We start from the raw sequence: 20033 nt of genomic DNA, 5'->3' as shown, positions 1-20033 counted from the left end.
GCGGCATAGATTTCTAATCGTAGCGAATTGGTGGCTCTTTTTATACTCAGCGTGCTTTGCACACAGTGTATATTAACTTTGATTGGATAACGGTTGGTTGTACAGGTATAAAGGAATCGAGATAGATATAGACTTCCATATATCAAAATCAACAGTGTCGTCCGTCCGTCTGTCCGTTAACACGATAACTTGAGTAAATATGGAGATATCTTCACCAAATTTGGTACACGAGCTTATCTGGACCCAGAATAGATTGGTGTTGAAAATGAGCGAAATCGGATGATAACCACGCCCACTTTTTATATATATATCATTTTGGAAAACACAAAAAACCTGATTATTTAGTAAATGATACACCTAGAATGTCGAAATTTGACTTGTGGACTGATATTGCGACTCTTGATAAAATTTTGAAAATTTTTTTTAAAATGGGCGTGGCAGCGCCCACTTGTGTTAAAATCCATTTTACAAATATTGTTAATCATAAATCAAAAATCGTTAAACCTATCGTAACCAAATTCGGCAGAGAGGTTGCCTTTACTATAAGGAATGCTTTGAAGAAAAATTAACGAAATCGGTCAAGGGCCACGCCTACTTTTATATAAATAATTTTTAAAAGGGTCGTGGACGAATAAAATAAGCTATATCTTTGCAAAAAAGCGCTTTATATCAATGGTATTTCATTTCCCAAGTGAATTTTGTAACAATAGATAGGAAAAACTTCAAGTTTTAAAAAATGGCCGTGGCTAAGCAATTTTCTATGTTTCGGGAGCCATAACTCGAAGAAAAATTAACGGATCGTAATAAAATTGGGTACACAAATTTTCCCTATAGCAAAAAATATTTCTAGAAAAAATGGACGAGATCGGTTAAAGACCACGCCCACTTTTATATAAACGATTTTTAAAAAGGTCGTAGACGAAAATAATAAGCTATAACTTAGCAAAAAATAGTTTTGAATCAATGATATTTCACTTATCAAGTTTTACTGTAAGAGGAAATGGGAAATGTAGAAATGTAGAAAAGTATATAATTTATCTGAAATGAAATGTGCAATTGAAGCTCACGCTGTGTATATAATGTTCGGTTACATCCGAACTTAGGCACCTTTACTTGTTTTAATCTATCCCCTTCATAAAGACCCTTACCAACAAGCTTACAATTTGAAAGGGGAAGAAAACGCATCTCGTTTTTCAAAATCACTGCATGTAGTTATGGCTTCTAAAAGTGGCATAACTCCGTTGGTACTAAAACTTTCAGAATTTAAGCGTAGAAGTTTCTAATATATATCACCGAAATATTTGAAAACCACAGTGTTGGGTGGGGCGTTTGTGATTCATGTAACGATATGTATTAACAATTAAAGAAAAACATACTCCAAGATAAACTTTCTAAAATTTTTTTTTTGTTTTTGCAGAGTTCGGAAAGGCTATAAATGTCACTGTGGAAAGAGTTATAAAACTGCCCAAGGCTTGAAAAACCATGCGTTAGTCACGCATAACTCCTCGCCAGAGAGCGTATTGAGCAGTACTCAACATGTGTCTAGTAACAACAGTACGGCAGGCATCAACGTAGGCACTGGAATTGTAATGCAACGCAGTAGCTCACCATCTCAATCGTTGGGATCACTTAGTCCATCCAGCATTAGTAATATGTCAAGTAGCGCCAGTAGTTGTCATGGCAGTGCCAGCGGTAACACACATAATGCCGGGAGCAACAACAATATGATTATTTCTAACAACAGTGGCGGAAGTGCAGCAACGACGTCCACCACCGCCCCCACAAACGGCAATGTACTACAACAGCTAGCGAACGGTAGTACACTTGTAAGCGGTAATAGCACCAGCCCAAATGTGACTGCTGCTACAACAAATGGTGTTGGTGTCAGTCTACATCATCATCTTCAGCCACATCACTCACAGCAACAACAACATCAGTTTAGCACACAACAACCGCAACTACACAGCGTTGGAACTTCTGCAGCAGCAGCAGCAGCAGCAGCTACATCAGGTAACAATAACAATGTAATGCGCATCAGCAGCATCAGCAATAGTGGTGGTACTACTACTAACATAAATGGCACTGGCCTTCTGGTAGCAACGCAGCAAGCAGCAAATAAAACTGCGACTGCAGCTACAAATTTGTTAGCCGCTAATGCTACGGCGAGTAAAATACTCAAATTGGCTACAAATGCCGCTGCACAGGCTGCAGCAGCTGCGGCCGCAGCTAATGCTGTTGGTACCGTTGATTTAATTTCTGCACAGCAGCAGCAGCAGCAACAACAACAACAACAACAACAACAACAAAAGCAACAGCAACAACAGCAGCAAAAACTGCAAGCAATTATCGAAAAAGTACAGGCGAAACAACAGCAGCAACAACAAAGTACACCAACTAAAATTGGTTTTCCAAATTTAGTGAACTTAGGTATTTTAACACCAGCCACATCGCCAACTAATAAGCCCACGCAGACGATGACATTTACACATCAGCAGCAAACACAGCCAACAACACTTAATCTTCCATTGACACCCATTAGTCCTAGTGGCTCAGCACTAATACAACAACAACAAATATCACAGCAGCAGCAGCAAAAGGGTATAACACTGTTACAACACCACCACCAACAGCATAAAAAAGCTACACAAATTATTGGAAGTATACATTTGAGTAGTGTATCCACATCAACATCAACATCTACAACAGCATCGAATGCCAACGACAACAATAATCTTAATAACGGCAACAACAACAATGTAAATATGGTTAGTGTTAGTGGTGGTTGTGTTACAAGTTCTCACATTGCGCCAGTTGGTGGTAGCAGTGTTGTTGCTTTAAGTGGCATATCAAGTGCTGTTACTGTTGGAGCTGGAGCTAATGCTGCTGCGGGAGCTGGTGCTGCTGCTGCTGACGCAGTTGTAGGCGTTGTCAACGACGAAACGTAGCCTATACTAAAGACATTATTAATGCGAAGAGAATTCAAATAGATGAGCGTTTATGCATTTTTTCAATTCTTTTTTTGAAAAAAAAAAAAAAACATCAGGAACTATTGTATAACAAATAGGATACATAATGGGGAAACAAAATTTATGCTTTGTTGGTATATTAACCAAAAGCAGTAGGCACGTATCATATCTGCATATTTATTTTGTGGTAATGTAGGAAATACATTATTTTGAACATAAGGTGTCCTCACCCACCAAAAGTGATTAGATGAACAAAAAATTAAAGTTGTAAGCATTTCCTTTTCAGAAAACAAGTAAGAAGGCGCAAATTCGTGTGAAACCGAATTTTATATATCGCGGATAGGATATTTGAAGCAATATTTATAAAAGAGCTTTAAGGGGTAATATCGCACCAATTCAGCAGCTTTTCGTGTAAATACATACGTAGATGCTTTTGCGAAACCACTTAACGACAAATTGCAAAACCACTGAGATGTCTGGCTCTGGGCTCAGTATATCTAGCTCCATCCATATAATCCATTATGTAAAATAACGGTTAAGTTAAATTTGATCATTAAAGTTACACTTAAGCTCTTTCAGGTATATTAAGTAGCTTCCGGCAAGAAACACGATAATTTTTAAGTATGTATGTACTTGCTAAATGTTCTAACATTTGGAAACTTTCACTTTCATTTATTATGGAAAGAAGTCCTAAAGAAAAAGTGGTGTAGGATAAATGTTTCTACTCTCCTGTAAAACTGAAATGTAACCAGAGAGACAGTTTCGTAAATGCATCGACGATATATTCAACTCGTTTCCTGTACCAAACATGAATGTTGTTGTCGCTATAAAAACACTCATCGGCGGCTTTGGGGAGTTTTATCAATGTTGATGGTCCTTTGCCGGATATAGATCCGGTTCGTTGTGATAATACGCACCGACAATCTCGAGAACGATTATATATGACTACATTGGACCTTCTAGGTCATCCCGCCCCCCACCGAAAGTATTATTGTGCTCCTATATTTCACCTTAGATTTGCTGTTGTTATGTATAATATTTTCTCGGCTAAATATTGTAACGAATTTAGTGAAATTCCGCTTATTTTACACCTTCTGCTAACGTTCGTATCGCTAAACTGTTGAATAAAACACTCCAATATTCTGTATTACAAAATGGTCTTTATTAGACTGCTTTGAAAGTACTTCACAATTAAACTTCACTTCGCAACTGATAGCGTGTTTAAAACAAACTGATTACTGCCTACTCAGCTTTCGCTCCTTTTATACTCTCTTAAGTCTCGTTCGCATATTTCTAGGCGTTTCTTCTGCTAGAATTTTCTACTTGGTTACCAGCTATACGCGTCGCGTGTGTATCTGTAGTTTATAGTCTCTCGCATAGCCATATGCGCGTGTATATGTGAGTAATGATGATTGCATACTTTTGTGAGTATCTCAGATATATGCATGTGTTTGTGCGTATCTCTCCGCTGCTTGTGTGTACATATGTGTAGACATAATGATTGATTTGTTTATGTACATACAAGTGACTGCTTAGTATCGGCTTAGAGATGATAGTATGCCTTTGTGTTGCTAATATTCGTCACAATATTAATACATTCTGCTTGAAGCCACTCTAATTCAGTACAGTGATACATAATAATGTACAACGCTCGGTTGGGTATTAGAAATTACCAATTTTTTCCGTATAGATTGAGCCATAAGCAAAAAAATATGTTACCTGTTCTTGAAAGTTAGCAGCGAAGTTCGATAATTGGGCCCCTCCTAAAATATTTTATTTATTTATTGTGTTTAAAAAAAATTAAAAACAAAAATGTAGACTTGGTCTGCCTTCTCTTCTTATTTGAAATGTTTGTTTTTATATTGTTACGCTTAGGTAACAGATATAAGGAGCCACAAGGCATAAAGGCGGAAAATTTTAAAGCGCTAATTAATTAGTTACACAAAAAAATGTTGACGGATCTTGTCATCCAATGATCACCAATGATTTTTTCCGGGTTTTGATGTGAGGTTTGAACCACGGCCCCTGGGACAACTCTGAGGTCCGAATCGTATTCGCAGCTCTTTAAAAGGGTTAAATTACACATCTACGCAAAAAGGTTGGCTAATTTGATAATGCGAGAAATTTATTCCAATGCACTTTATAATGCCCTGAGTCCGAACACGCCATCAGAATTGCCCTAACCCGTCGTGGTTCAGACAAAACAAAAAAGCTCTGGATATTGAGCATTCCTTATGTAAGAAATTTTGAAATAGAGCAGCTTTGAACTGGCAGCCAAGATGAGATGCTATGTCAGACAGGCGTCGGTTACTTACGGTTACTCGTACACGTACTTATACCACCATACCAAATACAAGTAGTATTTTAATGGCTCTGAGTGGAGAGAGGATTATGGCTATTCTCTGATTCTAGAAGCCAAAGAAGGTGTAGAAAGTTTTACATAGTACTAGAAGACCCGACAGACGTTGTTCTGCCCTAAATTTGGCCTATCTGCATACATTTTAATGAGCTTTTTCCCTCTAACTCTGCCCTCCCGCCCTCTTCACTGTTTCCTAATCCTTTTATTCACTCCCCCAAATGCAGATATTCGTTGCTTTTGAAATTCGGCTTAAAAATTGCACATGGAACAACTAAAGACTCCTGAATGAAGAAAAATGTCTTAGTACTTCAAATCGCGGGCCCCTCAGAAACCCCGGCCCCCTCTCGTCGGCCCTGGTAATGTGCTATATATATAAATATATATGTAAAGTTAAATAAGCACGTGCACAAACATATCCATACCAACTGAAAAGAGGTGCACCACTGCGTATACGTAATTTTATTATTACGTATAAACAAATAAAAAAAAATTCCAATAAAATAATATTGCGACTATAAACTGAGATATAACCTATCCTATGTTTCAAGTTAGATCAAACTACACACGGGGTGCAAAACAAATTCAAAATCGGTTCAGTAGTTTAGGAGTCCATCGCGGCCGAAAATGTTGTGACACGTGTTTTTTATATATTAAGAGGTACTGACATATTTTTCCAAATTCATGTACATTGTACTTGTAAATTCAGAATTTTAACAGACACTGGGGTTCGCATTAAGCGCATCAAAATGCATATCAGTACGTACCAGTGAGCTGCAATTATTCATCTTTTAAGGTTATTAGTGGACTAACCAAAAAATGAGTATTAGGGCGTATGCAAACAAAGAATATCAAGCACTTATATCCACTAACACACATTTACATAGTCATGCTTCGTAAAATGAATAACCGCTCATAAGCCACGAACCAGTTCAGTACTCATTTGCCTTATTGAGCAAAAAAGCCAACTGTGTTATACGAAAACGCTAATTGGAATAAGTAAGACTAACAGTGCAATTAAATGAATAAAGTCATATCAGTCTGACGCTAGCAACACAACGATGTACACGAAACTAAACTGAATACAGCGCCAAAGTAAATCGGATCATAAACGAAGTATACAGTGTATTACATACGAAATCAACGTGCTACTGAGTTAAAGCAACTATGACATCAGTTTATACTCAATGTCATTTATGTCTGAGACATATGTGTTACGGAACACTCGTATGTATTTTCTATTTTATGTGCTAATCACTCATAGTATTTGTCTGTACTTGACTAAGTACACATTTAGACACAATTTTTTGGCTCATGACTAAATGCACTAATTTTATTAGTACTCAAAGCAGATCTCTGGTACGTACATACATGTGTCGCCTTACCAAATCCGCAAGCATTTTGAAATTAGAAAAGAAAGCAAATACGTCTAAATTTTTACTTTTTTAATTTTTTAAGCTCAACAAATTAAAAATTGTATTAGGATGTGCCCTTCTCCAAATTTCGAATGCCAACATCTAAGTTGTAGAGGCTAACTTCAAAAAACGGAGAATCTTTACAAAAAACTTGGTTTGATCCAATACCCAAACAAAAAAGTGTTTTATACTATGTTCAAACAGAAAAATAAATTGAGGGAATTTTGATTTAAATTGAGTGGTGTTCATACAACTCAATTTAGCTTACACAATAGTTATTTGATAGCTGGTTGGCTCATCTCCACAGCAACAACATACCTTTGTTCAAACTGTCAAAATATACGTGTTAGTATTAGGCGAATAGAATGAAATGAGAACATAAAACTTTAAAATTTTTGTTTGTTGTAAGAAAATGTGTTCAATGTTTTGGTTTAATTTTGAGTTTGCCATCTTATTTTGACAAAACCTACTCCAGTGAAATGAAAATATCAAATCAGCTGATGAGATGAGCCAACCATATAGTTGAGCCATGCGTAACTGACGATTAAATCTACTCAATAAACGCACTTTACAAGGTTGCATTTGCAGTTTGAAACAATTTATTACGCAATTTTTTTAAATTTGCAATTTATTATTACAATTTATTATATGATAAATTGCGTAATAAATTGCCAATTTGGTGTGTGGTTGTACATAGTATTAGTCTTATAGTGTAATGTAATGGTTTCGCCCAAACTTTGACCCCATTACTTGTGGTTCATACAAAATTAATTACTTCAGCCTGGTACGCAGGATCCGAAAAATTTAAAGACAATGGACAAGAAATATCTTTCAAATCCTTGACACTGGCGTGCATTATAATTTAACAACAAAAAAAAATCTTATAATGGCAATCCAAGAAATTTGTTGGCATTTCATACTGCTGCTTTTAATTCATAGATGTTTGTATTTAATTCCACAAAGCCTTTCAAAACATACATATCGAACGTTTTATTGTAAAGAGATGTAATGCAAATTTTTGATTTTTTTGAGATTTTATGATTTAATTTAATAGCAGGCTAATGTTGTGGTTATTGTAGCGATGAGGGCACTCGCGAAAGGTTTTTTGGGGGGTGCGAGTGATGCTGATGGTCCTTTGCCGGATATAGATCCGAATCGTTCCGGCAACAAGCACCATTAAGGTACAAGCCCGACCACCTCGGAAACGAGCTAATATGGCCACATTGAATATTCTCCACCCCCTTGTTCCATGAGGAATTTAGGGTCGCCAGAGCTTCGCCTGCTAAGGAAACAGTATTCGCTACGGGTAGCTGAGATTGAGAATTGGATTGGATATGCTATAAATTGCGCTGTCAACCCCTAGAAAGGTTTGCATGCACAACACTTTGAATCACCTCTTACGACAGGCATGCCTGCCGTGTCTATATTTTTATAATTTGTATCCGCATAGCTGTTGTCATTGCGTTGAGTTTCAGGTTAGGTTGACGGCAGAGTTATTTTAAAAGCTTGAATCGTTCAGTACTATGACAATTTTTTATAAGAAATATTATACAGCTTTCTATCTTTATATTATTGCAATGCTTCTAACTTCCTCTTTGTCTTCAGCCTAATATTGAGTATGATAAAGTTGGCAGTTACTTTGATTTACGAACGTAAAATGAATCAACACGAAATCTGTATACCACAAAAAAGTTTTATTTTTATACTACAAATATGTATTAAGAAATACTCCGTTTGTATTTTCTTTTGAAAGTTTTATTTGTCTGAATAATTTACAATAAAACTAGCGAAATATTTCTCAAAAAACATTTTTGTCAATTCTCGGTTTGAGATACATTTGAGAATCAGTCCATTTCTCATACTTCAAACGTTAATTCTCAATTGCATTTCAAATAACCGTTGATAGCATTCTCAAGCTAAAAGACACATTTTTACTATGGATTTTTCTTCATTTTCAAATTGAGAATTTTTGAATTCTCAACTTTTTCTCAAACGAGAATAAAGCGTAACGAAATGGAGTTCACTGTTGTGCCACTTTCGGTAAGCAAATTTATTATTTGCCTCACTTCACTTTTAACTCGTTTAGATTTACGCATAATGTAGTACAATATCACTTAATATTATTAAAATGTATAAATACTTCCTTATTTCTTCACTTTATGTCCAACTTCACTCAATGAAATCGCTTGTTTACATTCCCAGCTAAAGTATGCAAATTAGAGGTCGACGAATTATCAACGGCACTATCGACGACACTATCGATAGCATTGATGTAAAATAAGCAATGTTGTACTATGTTTTATTTTATTTTTGGGTTTCATGAACACTTATTATGTACTTTAAAATTGGCGCAAAAAGTATTAACATTATTATTAACGAAAATATTCCATGATATCGATGATTTTGAGAATGGATGGTTGAGAGAATATTTAACTTTAAATGATTAATAATGCTGAATATCAAACTGAGAATTAATGTTTTCTCAAACATTGGACAGAAAAAAATTGTCAAGTTTGTCTCAAATTATTCTCAAGTTGAAGATCGACGTTTGAGAAAAAGTCGAGAAAATATTTTGTTTCAAATGATAAATAATGTTGAATATCAAACTGAGAATCAATGTTTTTCTCAAACATTTGAGATTTTTGTTTTCAGTGTTTGTTGGGTTATAACAATTTATGGAGTACCTTTAATACAACTACATACTTTACGTTCCTAATTATAAAAAAAAAACACAAAACAAAAAACAAAAAACATGCGCAAGAGCTAATGAATTCGAAATAACCTAAGCATTTACCGATTAATATTGCACATACATACATAAATTAGTAAATAACTTAATATATATAAATATGTAAATGTATTAAGTATTTTTTTTTGTCAAGCATAGAACACTTTTATGTTAGAAATTACCGTGCGTATACAATTTTTTGGATGAATAGGAACTGCCTAAATATTCCACAGCGCATCAATTATGCACTCGAACAATATATATATACATATATGTACGTATCTGTACTTCTATTTTAGGGCAAGTAAATTCTTTTTTGGCAGAATCGAAAGTATACCTACCAGAGAAAACCGTAAAAAGGGCGAAGAAGAAGCGTGCGGCACGTTTTGTTGGAACACTTTAGAGTAGAAAAAACAAAAGGTTGGAAATAAGCTTCCACTCTGCCAAATTGTGTACCTATACAGTGGATTACACAATTTATTAAAAGCTGATGCGTTTTCAGGTCCTTGGTCGAATACAGCAACTTTCAGAGTCAGTCAAATGCTACGTGCGATGTTTCTCATATTAATTTGTATATTTTTACCCGCGGCAATGACGTCAAACGTTTTGTTGAATGCTAATTTTTTGTATCGATACCTTTTTGATATGATTTAACCAGACCTGTAAATTTGAATAAGCATTAGTAATCAATTAATTAGATGCCTATTTTAATGGCCAATGATTATTTCAATTGTTTTCCGAAAAAAGCAATTACTAATTGATTACCATTAGAAAAAAATCAAAAATAATTAAAATGATTACTTTTGAATATTTTTGATTTTTTCGATTATTTTTTATTTTTTTTATTTTTTCAGATTTTTTTTAATTTTTTTTTTTGATTATTTTTCAGCTTTACTGAAAGAAAAATTTTCGTTTGTTGCATTACTTTTGATTATTTCTGATTTTGATTATTTTTGATTATTACTGTTTTTTTTCAATAATCGGAAAAAATCATGATTTTTTTTATTATTTTTTAATCAATTGAAAAGTAATCATTAAAAATATAAAATAAGGGCAAGTAATCATTAAATGGCGTTTAAAGAAAATAATCAATGAAACGGCTAATCATTACCATTAGTAATCATTATTTAACAGGTCTGGATTTAACTATTTTTTCCAAATTCCCGATTATGTTGTCATCAATGCCTGTAAGGACATATGACATTGAACCGCTCCTGATAAAGGGGCCTGTCGATTGGTAAACGGAATCCTAAGTCTATAAGATTTATTTATAAGCTTTAAATAACATATTGCTTATGTCTTGAGCTAGTATTTTTTCTTTTTGTTGTACTGAGTATAATTTAAGCCAACTATCGCTCTTGCGAGGGTAATGACATTTTCCATTGCTCCTTCCAGGTATTTGTTAGTTTTTCAATTATATGCATCATGTCCTTTCCATTCGCATGTATATCCGCGGTAGCAGCGGGAATTGACATATTTAATGCCAGAACACAGGATTTCCTTACTTCTTCTGCTTTTGATACTTCACAAAGGATCACGCCCACTCTCCAAGCACAGTCATTTCCCAAATGAGTGAGATGTTGCCTTTTATACTTATCCCCTTCTTATGCACATTTTGAAAGAAATACTATTATTTTGGTTACTATTTACTAAAACTGTTCAAATATCAAACTCAACATCACCCGAACGCCTTCCTCATCGATGGCATGAATTTCATAATAAACAACTTTTCAGTATTTGAGTTTAAACCAATGCGTTTTTAATTGGGAAATGACTATAACATAAATGTATACTGAACATGTTTTAATGTCTGGTCGTAGTTGGTCAAGGAATTGTGTGGGCTTCATTATAGTCCGATACTAAGCCCTTTCTTAATCTAAAATATACATACAAATTTAGATTTGTACTCAACCTCATAACAGTCGTGTCTGATGTAACTGAGCGACCCAGTTTCACAAGAATCGATGACAGTTACTTCGGCAGGACTGCTTGAATTTTTTGCTGAGTGATTTTGCAATCACAATAACAATCCTTATTTTAGTACATCTATCTATCTATTATAAAATTTCAATTCACAAAAATTTCCTTTTTGAAAAGCATAGAGTCGAAACTAATTTCCACTACGTAAGGTTTTTCAATACTTTACCCTAAAATTCTCTGCAGTATAGAAAGGTACCTTTTTTTTTTTGCTGAAAAAGTGTTGATCTAGCCTTATCTTCATTCATACATATGTATATACAAATCTGAAACGAAAGAATCCTTTGAAATTAGTTTTATATAAGTATACTCCTTTCTCAACTCACGCTGTACTATGTATTTTGTATATTTTTGTGTAATACATTTAGCGTTAGTGACAACAATCAAGTATCCTTGCAAATTTAGACTGCTGCAATTAATTTAGAATTTTAAAAAAATATAAAAAATTGTACATTTTAGTTGATTCGTGCAATACTACTTTGTATAAGTAATTTATTTAGCTAATTATTATAATTTTGTACTCTTTTTTTTTTTGTGTATATATTTTTTATACTGCATTTCCTGAAACAACACTATATTGTATGTATAGCTTCGATTATTTCTGATCTCCTATTTAAATAAAAAAAAAATATATATTTAAATAACTTAAAATAAATAAAATTAAATATAAAAAAAATGCTATACTATACACACTTAAAAAACTAATTGTATGCTTGCTTTGTATGTGTATGAAATGTTGAAAACATAAAACAACATAAGAGTGGATATAGTACATCATGAAATTTCAAAAAGAGGGCGAATGACTAACACGTTTCTAATTTGCATGGAAGACTAATACGTTTCTATGGCCATCATCCAGTGAACGTTCTAGTGCCGATCATTGGAAGACTTGAGAAGCAGAGGTCGTGATACTTTTGTACACATGTGTTGTGATAGGCAGATGTCGCCGGTATGTTTCATTTAACACAAACCTCGTGTAGGCCAATGAAACGTGAACCAAATACGGATAGAGATTTAACATGCAAATGCAACAACAATACCCGTGTTCTTTTTTTACACGCGTATACGTTTACGTTTACGTACATACGCGTATACGTTTACGCTTAGATAATGCTTAGGAGACCCATCTAGTGGCAGTGGTTAAACAACTAGCTACAGCATAGGGTGTACCGAAAAGCGGAGGCACAACCCTCTGTTGTATGTCTATGTACAGCTGAATCAGTTTCGATGAATAGTGGACACGCATAGAATACATACAAGCCATCATCCGGTGGCAAAGATCCCGAGCCAGATAAATAATTTTGCATGTAAATGCAACAACGATTTGAGCCAGATAAATTCAGATAGAAGTCTGGTTCAATTTGTGAGCCAGATAATTTGTTAATTACTTCTTTATAGTTTTTTTCAAAAATAGATGTCGCTGCTTAGCCTTTCGCCGTATGAGTTAAATGAAAAACAGCGGCGACATCTGCCTATCACATTTCACGTGTGCGAAAATTTCACGACATCTGCTTCTCAAGTCTCTCAATGATCCAAAGCATTCCCGTGAGAATTGAGCGTGAGCCGAAGCTGTAAAACTCACTGGATGACGGCTAGAATTAGTGTAGAGGGTGGGACATAGACACATATTTCAGTTACATCTGAGTATAATGCGTATTGAAATTTAGTAGTGCTAATTTTATGCGCAGCAATATCAGAGGTGTATTTAAAGTTTGTCGCTTAGCAGTCCATATAAAATTTAAGCGTATACGTATATACATGTAAAAAAACATAGCTAATGTGACCCATATTCGAGCGATTTGAAAAAGTAAATTTATTAAAGGCAGCGTTGCCAAAGTAAAGACGACAAATTAATAATTATCTGGCTCACAAATTGAATAAGATAAATCTTGATTTATCTGGCTCAAAACGGGATGATGCTTTATATTTGCGTAGAAAACAAGTATAATTCGTTTGGAAGCCAGAACATTTCAATTGTGTGTTAGATTAGGAACAGATAATTATGGCCGAGCCACAATAAACTTTTTCATATAAATATGTTCAACGTAGCCTTATGCATGATGATTACACTGCACGTACTGAGAGAACTGTTACCTTCCAATGAAGCGTGATCCAGACACGGATAGAAATTTAACATGCAAATGCAACAACAAATTGATCCATATAGACTAGCGCCAGCTTTTGCTACATGTTGAGGGCCTGGCAAAGTTGACATAGTCATAACGACATAGTCATAACCATATTTTTACTTATCCATATCAATTGGCATCAGTTATTGGTGCCTTAACCTAAAAATCCTGAAATTTTCATAAAAATGAAGAAAACTCAAAAATAACAAACATATACCACAAAAATAAGTCTCTTAGTCAAAACGTATCCGAAACAATAAATAAAATGTACAAAAAGGTAATAAATTCTCTAACTCAAATATTTTTAGGTTATGGTTATGGCGAACAACTAAAAACAAATTGGTTGGCTATGGTATGGTTATGGCTAGGGCGTTATGGCATGGCACCATTGACCAATTACATTGATTTCCATAAGGTTGGTTGAGTTAGCTGTTTTATATAGATATGGATACGTCAATTTAAACTGCCCTTAAAGCATAATAATTCGGCATTTGTTTTGGCTTTGAGCGCTTTCACACTTTGCAAGTGAAATTATTTTTCCCCCCCGCTTTGGTACTTTTCCAACTTTTCTTTACAATTAAAAACTGCATTTTAACAGAAGACTAAGAGACTAAGGCCCATTTGCAGAAGGGCAAGTTATTTTTTAACTCAGAAATTGAAGGAAACGCCTTAGTCTTATATGCGAATAACGAAACTATTTAGTCTTTCTTGGGACCGACGACATAACATAAACCAAATTGCTTATCAATATTTTCATATTACTAAAATTTTAGTAATTTAGTTTACTAGCGAATTATTTAGCAGCTTTTTTACTGATTTGTTTTATTCAGCAGAGCTTTTATTTGCAGAGCTTTTAAGTGAGGGCTGCTGACACTGTTATTTTTATTCAGTATTAACCAATTTTATCCTGAATTTCCAATGGTGGTGTGTAGTTTCTTTTTAATTTGTCCTGCAAATTGGTACATATTTTGCGTCGGCTCCGAATGCCAGCAGCTGAATCAAACCAATTTTAACTCAGAAGACTACCATGCAGCAATACACTCGTATGGCTTTTAAATGACCGCCGGGGACTGAACCCCGCTTTAAAAAAGTTTCCTTAAACAATTTGAGTCGGGAAACAGCACACTAGATCTCCACGACAACTCTCTCAACATTACTTATAATTCAGCGATGGTATTTTACAATTTTGTTTATTCCTTATGGGGACCAACCCAGTCTTTAGTAAATATACCTCCTAACCTTTTTCAAGAACTCACTATCTCAAAATTTTAATGAAACGTCCTCGAATCAGATCTCTTTGAAAGAATCCTATATAACGCTTTCGCACTTACAATTGATTATTTACTGGAAATGGAGTAAATCCAGTTTTGCATTAAAGCGACGGATGTGACTGTAGGCCGTGCACTGTCACCAATTTAAATAGCAAAGTTTGGGGTAAAAAGCTCCACTTGTTTAAACTATTTGTACTAGGACAACCTTGAATTGTCTCAAAGGCATTCTATCCAAGAAATAACAAACGAAAAGGGTTCCAAGTAACGTCTGACACTTTTGCACTGCAGCACATTATGCCAGCTTTATTTTGACCTAATTTAGCCTCTGCACATTTCATAAGATCTACAGCAGGATTCTATAAAAGAACACTTGAGCAGGTAATTAAAAAGAAGATAATCTACAATAGTTCCAGAATAGATCCAAATGAACGGTACTGGGTTAAGGGCCAATTAATGGTGACTTAAAGACAAAACCATAACCAGATAAAACAGCTGATCGAACCTACCTTATGGAAATCAATGTAATCGATTAATGGTGCCATACCATAACGCTAACGCCATAACCATACCATAGCCAACCAATTGGTTTTTAGTTTCTCGCCATATCCCTAACCTAAAAATATTTGAGTTGGTGAATTTAATAACTTTTTGTACATTTTATTCATTGTTTTGCATACGACTAAGAGACTTATTTTTTGTGGAATATGTTTGTAATTTTTTGCGTTTTCTGAAATTTTCACGATTTTTAGGTTAAGGCACCATTAATCGATCACATTGGATATGGTTATGCATATGGGTATGGTTACGACTATGGCGTTTGGGTTAAGGAAGTTTACTTAGCCCTTTAATGACATGCATAACATGGCAAGTAACCTTGAGTTGTCTAAACCGTCAAAAAACTTGAAAAAATATAAGAAAATTAAAGGTTACTTTTCCCGAAAAAGGTGTAAAAAGCTTATAAGGCTGGTAAAAAACCGCGAAATTTAAGAGATAAATTTTTATGAACCCTTCATTTTATGATCAGCTACTCTAATGCCCGGTTTTCCAGTGCGTGTTTAAACTCCAGTTAAAGTTGACTAATGTTTAACCTTGCCACTTTTCTCGATAACATAAAATGTTACTGCTTTCTTTGCTTAAGCGACCAAAGTGGCAGGGTTAAACTCATCAACTTTAACTAAATGTTTAATTCGCACTGAAAAACCTGGCTTAAATATGCTTCTTTTCATTAGAAGAAATAAATATCGGCAAGATTGAGCTTATACTATGTTCAAACAGAAAAATAAATTGAGGCTATTTTGATTTAAATTGAGTGGTGTTCATACAACTCTATTTAGCTTACACAATAGTAATTTGATAGCTGGTTGGCTCATATCTACAGTAACAACATATCTTTGTTGAGACTGTCAAAATGTGCGTGTTGGTATTAGGTGAATGGAATGGAATGAAAACATAAAACTTTGAAACTTTTGTGTGTTGTAAGAAAATGTGTTCAATGTTTTGGTTTCATTTTGATTTTGCCATCTTCTTTTCACGATCCCTACTCCAGTGAAATGAAAGACATAAAATCAGCTGATGAAATGAGCCAACCATATAGTTCAGCCATGCGTAACTGACGTTTAAGTATACTCAATAAACACACTTTACAATGTTGCATTTGCAGTTTGAAACAATTTATTACGCAATTTTTTTTAAATTGGCAATTTATTATTACAATTTATTATATGACAAATTGCGTAATAAATTGCCTAAACAGTATAAATTGCCAATTTGGTGTGTGTTTGAACCTAGTATTAGAATTGGATTTACAAAAGGCGCGAATCGTTCTTATATTCTTTGTTTATTAATTTTAAATTTTCTTTAAGTTTGTCTCTTCTCTTTTACTCTTTTTCCCTCTTTCTTCCTCTTTTTTATTTTATTTTTATTTTTGTTTTCTAGAACAAGCAATTGCACACACTACCGCCTGCCTTGTACCCTTTAATGCCGGGCACCTGTTACATGCACCTTCACCCACGATCGCCAATGCTAATATTAATAATCGTGCTTCGTCGGGTGCAGTTGTGAGCGCCGTCACCCCACCTCTAGCAACAGTAGCGGTCAATATTAATGGTACATCAATTAATAATATCAATGATGGCAATAATAATTCCATTACGCCAATTTTTGGTACCCCGCCCATCATATCACCCACCTTCATCGAACATAAATATTCGGCGAATACTTTTAAAGAGAAATTTTTAGCAAATTTACGTACCAATCATAGTACGGTGCATAAATCCATAAACATTACGAATAATAGCAACAACAACAACAGTAATAACAATAATAATAATATCAAACACTCATTTGGTAATAGCAATGCTGTCAGTAACAATAATAATGCTGGTAGCTGTGCTGGAGGTACTGATGGTGTTGGTAATGGTTTTCACTCAAATATTGTTGCCAGCGTCCCAATGATGAGTCCTACTACAGTGGGCATTGATGACTTATGTTCTATACAACAATGGAGCCAAAATTATAATAAAAACACAATGTATCAGAAGACAATAAATTGATCGCATTCAACAAAAATGGTTGGCAGAATTAAAACCGGTAATCGTTGATGGCTGATAGTGCGATCACATCGTGCAATAAATTATATGTGTAATAAATACCTTTAACACACACACATTCAACCCGCATATTTACTACTATATATGAACGTTAAAAAATATTTCGTTAATAAGTTTGGCTGTGATGAACGAAGAGGATGAAGACTTCTAGAAGGCAAAGTGGGGAAATGCAACATAAAATAAAATAGAAAATAAAAGAATTGTGATATGCCTGAAAAAAGCAAAAATGTTAAGAAAAATCAAATAAAGACTTTAAGAAAGATTTTGGCTGCGCGTTTAATTGTACAAGATCTACGCCAAAGCAGCAGCGTACGCCCAATAATGAATTGTCCAGGTAAAATGAAATATTTTTAAATTGTGTGCGTGTGTGTGTACTCTGGTGCTGAATGTAACATCGCTTAAAACAGGCAGCGACGGTTTTATTTTTTTATTCAATATTATGTACATTGGTTAGCTTTTAAAATTTCATTAATTCTTTTTAATTTTCACTACATAATAATTTTATTGTTTTATGTAATTTTGCAGCGCTTTTGAACTCATATTTGGTATACGATTAGTCATAAATACGATTTCAAATATACAAACAAATGCACATGGGTGTACCTACAATTTTGTTTTAGGGTGAGTTGTCGATAGTAATAATGTCAATTTGATATACAAACATCTCAAATAATCACCGCTACCTATCAAGATTTATTACTGTCGGCGGTGCATTCGAGAGCTTCGTAGAGCTTTGGAAAACTTTTCGACGTTCGCCTACATAGCAAAACATAATGGTACAGTGATTTTGCATTTTGCAAGTGACCTAGTGTACGTTGTAGGCCTTGACGAGTGCATCATGATAATGTGTTTCAAAATTGTCGTAACACCCCCAAATTTTCAAGATATTGCCTAAAAACCGTTATTCGCCTACTGCGCGCACTCTAACAATCATAACGTCATGTTTTAACCTATTTGCGATCGTTTTACGGTTTTGGAAAGAAAAAGATTCAAGCTTTAAGCTGATATATATTTTTTTATACTTTATACAAAAAAACTGGGACATTTTCCAAAAGTTATCTAAGATTTACCATTTTTTCCCCCGTTTTTCACAGTTTGACGTGTTTGAGTAACGTATCATAAAAAAAAATATTTTTTTACATTCATTCTCAAAGGACTATCCAGAGAAAGAAAAGTCATGGTTTACTAATGGTCAAACTGTGAAAAACGGGGGGAACAATGGAAAGCTTGAATCTTTTTCTTTCCGAAACCGTAAAGCGATCGAAAATCGGTTAAAACATGACGACGTTATGATTGTTAGAGTGCGCGAAGTAGGCGAAAAACGGTTTTTAGAAAATAACTTGAAAATTTTGAAACACATTCTCATGAAGTACTCGCCAAGGCCTACAACGTACACTAGGTCGATTATTTTTTTTTTTTTTTGTAGCACTGTGTAATTAACCAATTGTTCATTACATTTTGCATTATCCATCTCATTTCACATTCTCTAATTCAATGCAATGTAAAAAATAAAATCAGCTGATGAAATGAGCCAACCAAAAATAATATCAGCTGATGAAATGAGCCAACCAGATATTTAAATGAGCCATGGGGCTTGCACTTCAAGCAGTAAACACCTCATGTGTGAGATCTCTGCTCAAACATTCTCCATGTAAACACATACTGCTACAAAAAAAAGTTGCGTTTGTATGTACTCGAACCTCAGCCGGTATTGTGCACCACTGTTCTATGCAGTTGTTTTGTTAACTTTCACCCGGGTGCGTAAGCTATGGCAATAGTCACACTGCCTTTGGCAGCTTATAGTCAACAAAATAACTATTTAAAGACGATTTTCTTCACATCGATTGAAAATCGACAGTTTTGATAGGAGTGAATACGTTGCATTATAATCTCACCCCCTCTATAAATTGTACTCTGCGTACGCCCATGCTCAAATCAGATTTCTAAACTTTAACTACCGATCACTATTTTGTAAAAGAAGAAGTGTACCCCTAAGACCCGGGTTTTCAGTACAAGTTCAACTGGGTTTGTCAGATAAACTACGCTTAAACTTATTTTGCAGTTTTTCAGTCTACTTTAACTGAAGTTTAAGGGGCCGATTTGCCAGGGTTAAACTATAGTTAACCTATCAGTTATTTGCGTTCGTACGAAATGGCGTGGAATATACCCAACAAGCATTTAGGCTTCAGTACCATTAGAGCTCATGTTGATAACTAGGCATACTTCTAAAATCTCAAAAGTTGTTTCCAAGCAGTGGCTCAACTCGAGAATCATAGCGTACTAAGCAAAAGAGGGGACTTTTTATAAAGCAAGATATGATATTACCAAAGTTGAAAAATTTAATTAACAACTTGCGGTGCTCTAACTGGACTCAAATGTTTGATTCAATGATGTTGATGTAGGATCTTCGGTGTGGCAGGCCGAGCACGTTACTATCACACCAAGGCGGCCGCCTATATAATTTATTCTTGATTAATTACGCTTCATTACTGCTATCAACCAGGTGTTTATTTCTCACAATAAACAGCTGTTGGTTTTGGTGGTACCACCTTGGAGATTTTTTTCAACTCCACCTCAACTCG

At 34.7% G+C, this 20033-nt stretch overlaps 3 protein-coding genes across 4 annotated transcripts in view; 2 read left to right on the top strand and 1 right to left on the bottom strand.

Moving 5' to 3' along the window:
- Positions 1–11868, top strand: part of LOC137237477 (putative mediator of RNA polymerase II transcription subunit 29) — a 79935-nt gene extending 68067 nt beyond the window's left edge. The window contains exon 6 of the mRNA XM_067761140.1: positions 1418–11868. Coding sequence (XP_067617241.1) covers positions 1418–2945 — 1528 coding nt within the window. The 3' untranslated portion in view covers positions 2946–11868. The remainder of the gene's footprint in view (positions 1–1417) is intronic.
- The window catches only part of LOC137237476 (signal transducer and activator of transcription B-like), a 103074-nt gene that overhangs the window by 68548 nt on the left and 14493 nt on the right, over positions 1–20033 (top strand). Inside the window, exon 2 of the mRNA XM_067761139.1 lies at positions 16778–17785. Within this exon, the coding sequence (XP_067617240.1) occupies positions 16778–17394 (617 nt within the window). The 3' untranslated portion in view covers positions 17395–17785. The remainder of the gene's footprint in view (positions 1–16777; positions 17786–20033) is intronic.
- Vps16A (vacuolar protein sorting 16) overlaps positions 11616–20033 on the bottom strand; it is a 59021-nt gene continuing 50603 nt past the window's right edge. The window contains exons 15-16 of one of the 2 annotated variants that reach the window (XR_010948964.1): positions 11769–11851; positions 11616–11708 (exon numbers count right to left, since the gene is read on the bottom strand). The gene's annotated coding sequence lies outside the window, so the exon portion shown is untranslated. Of the gene's footprint in view, positions 11852–20033 lie in introns of both variants that reach the window. The other variant, XM_067761137.1, reaches the window with a different exon arrangement.

This window comes from Eurosta solidaginis, chromosome 1 (genome assembly GCF_040869045.1).
Source record: "Eurosta solidaginis isolate ZX-2024a chromosome 1, ASM4086904v1, whole genome shotgun sequence".
Lineage (NCBI taxonomy): Eukaryota > Metazoa > Arthropoda > Insecta > Diptera > Tephritidae > Eurosta > Eurosta solidaginis.
Note: the sequence above shows the minus strand (reverse complement) of the source record. Positions and strands in the feature narration are given on the sequence as shown.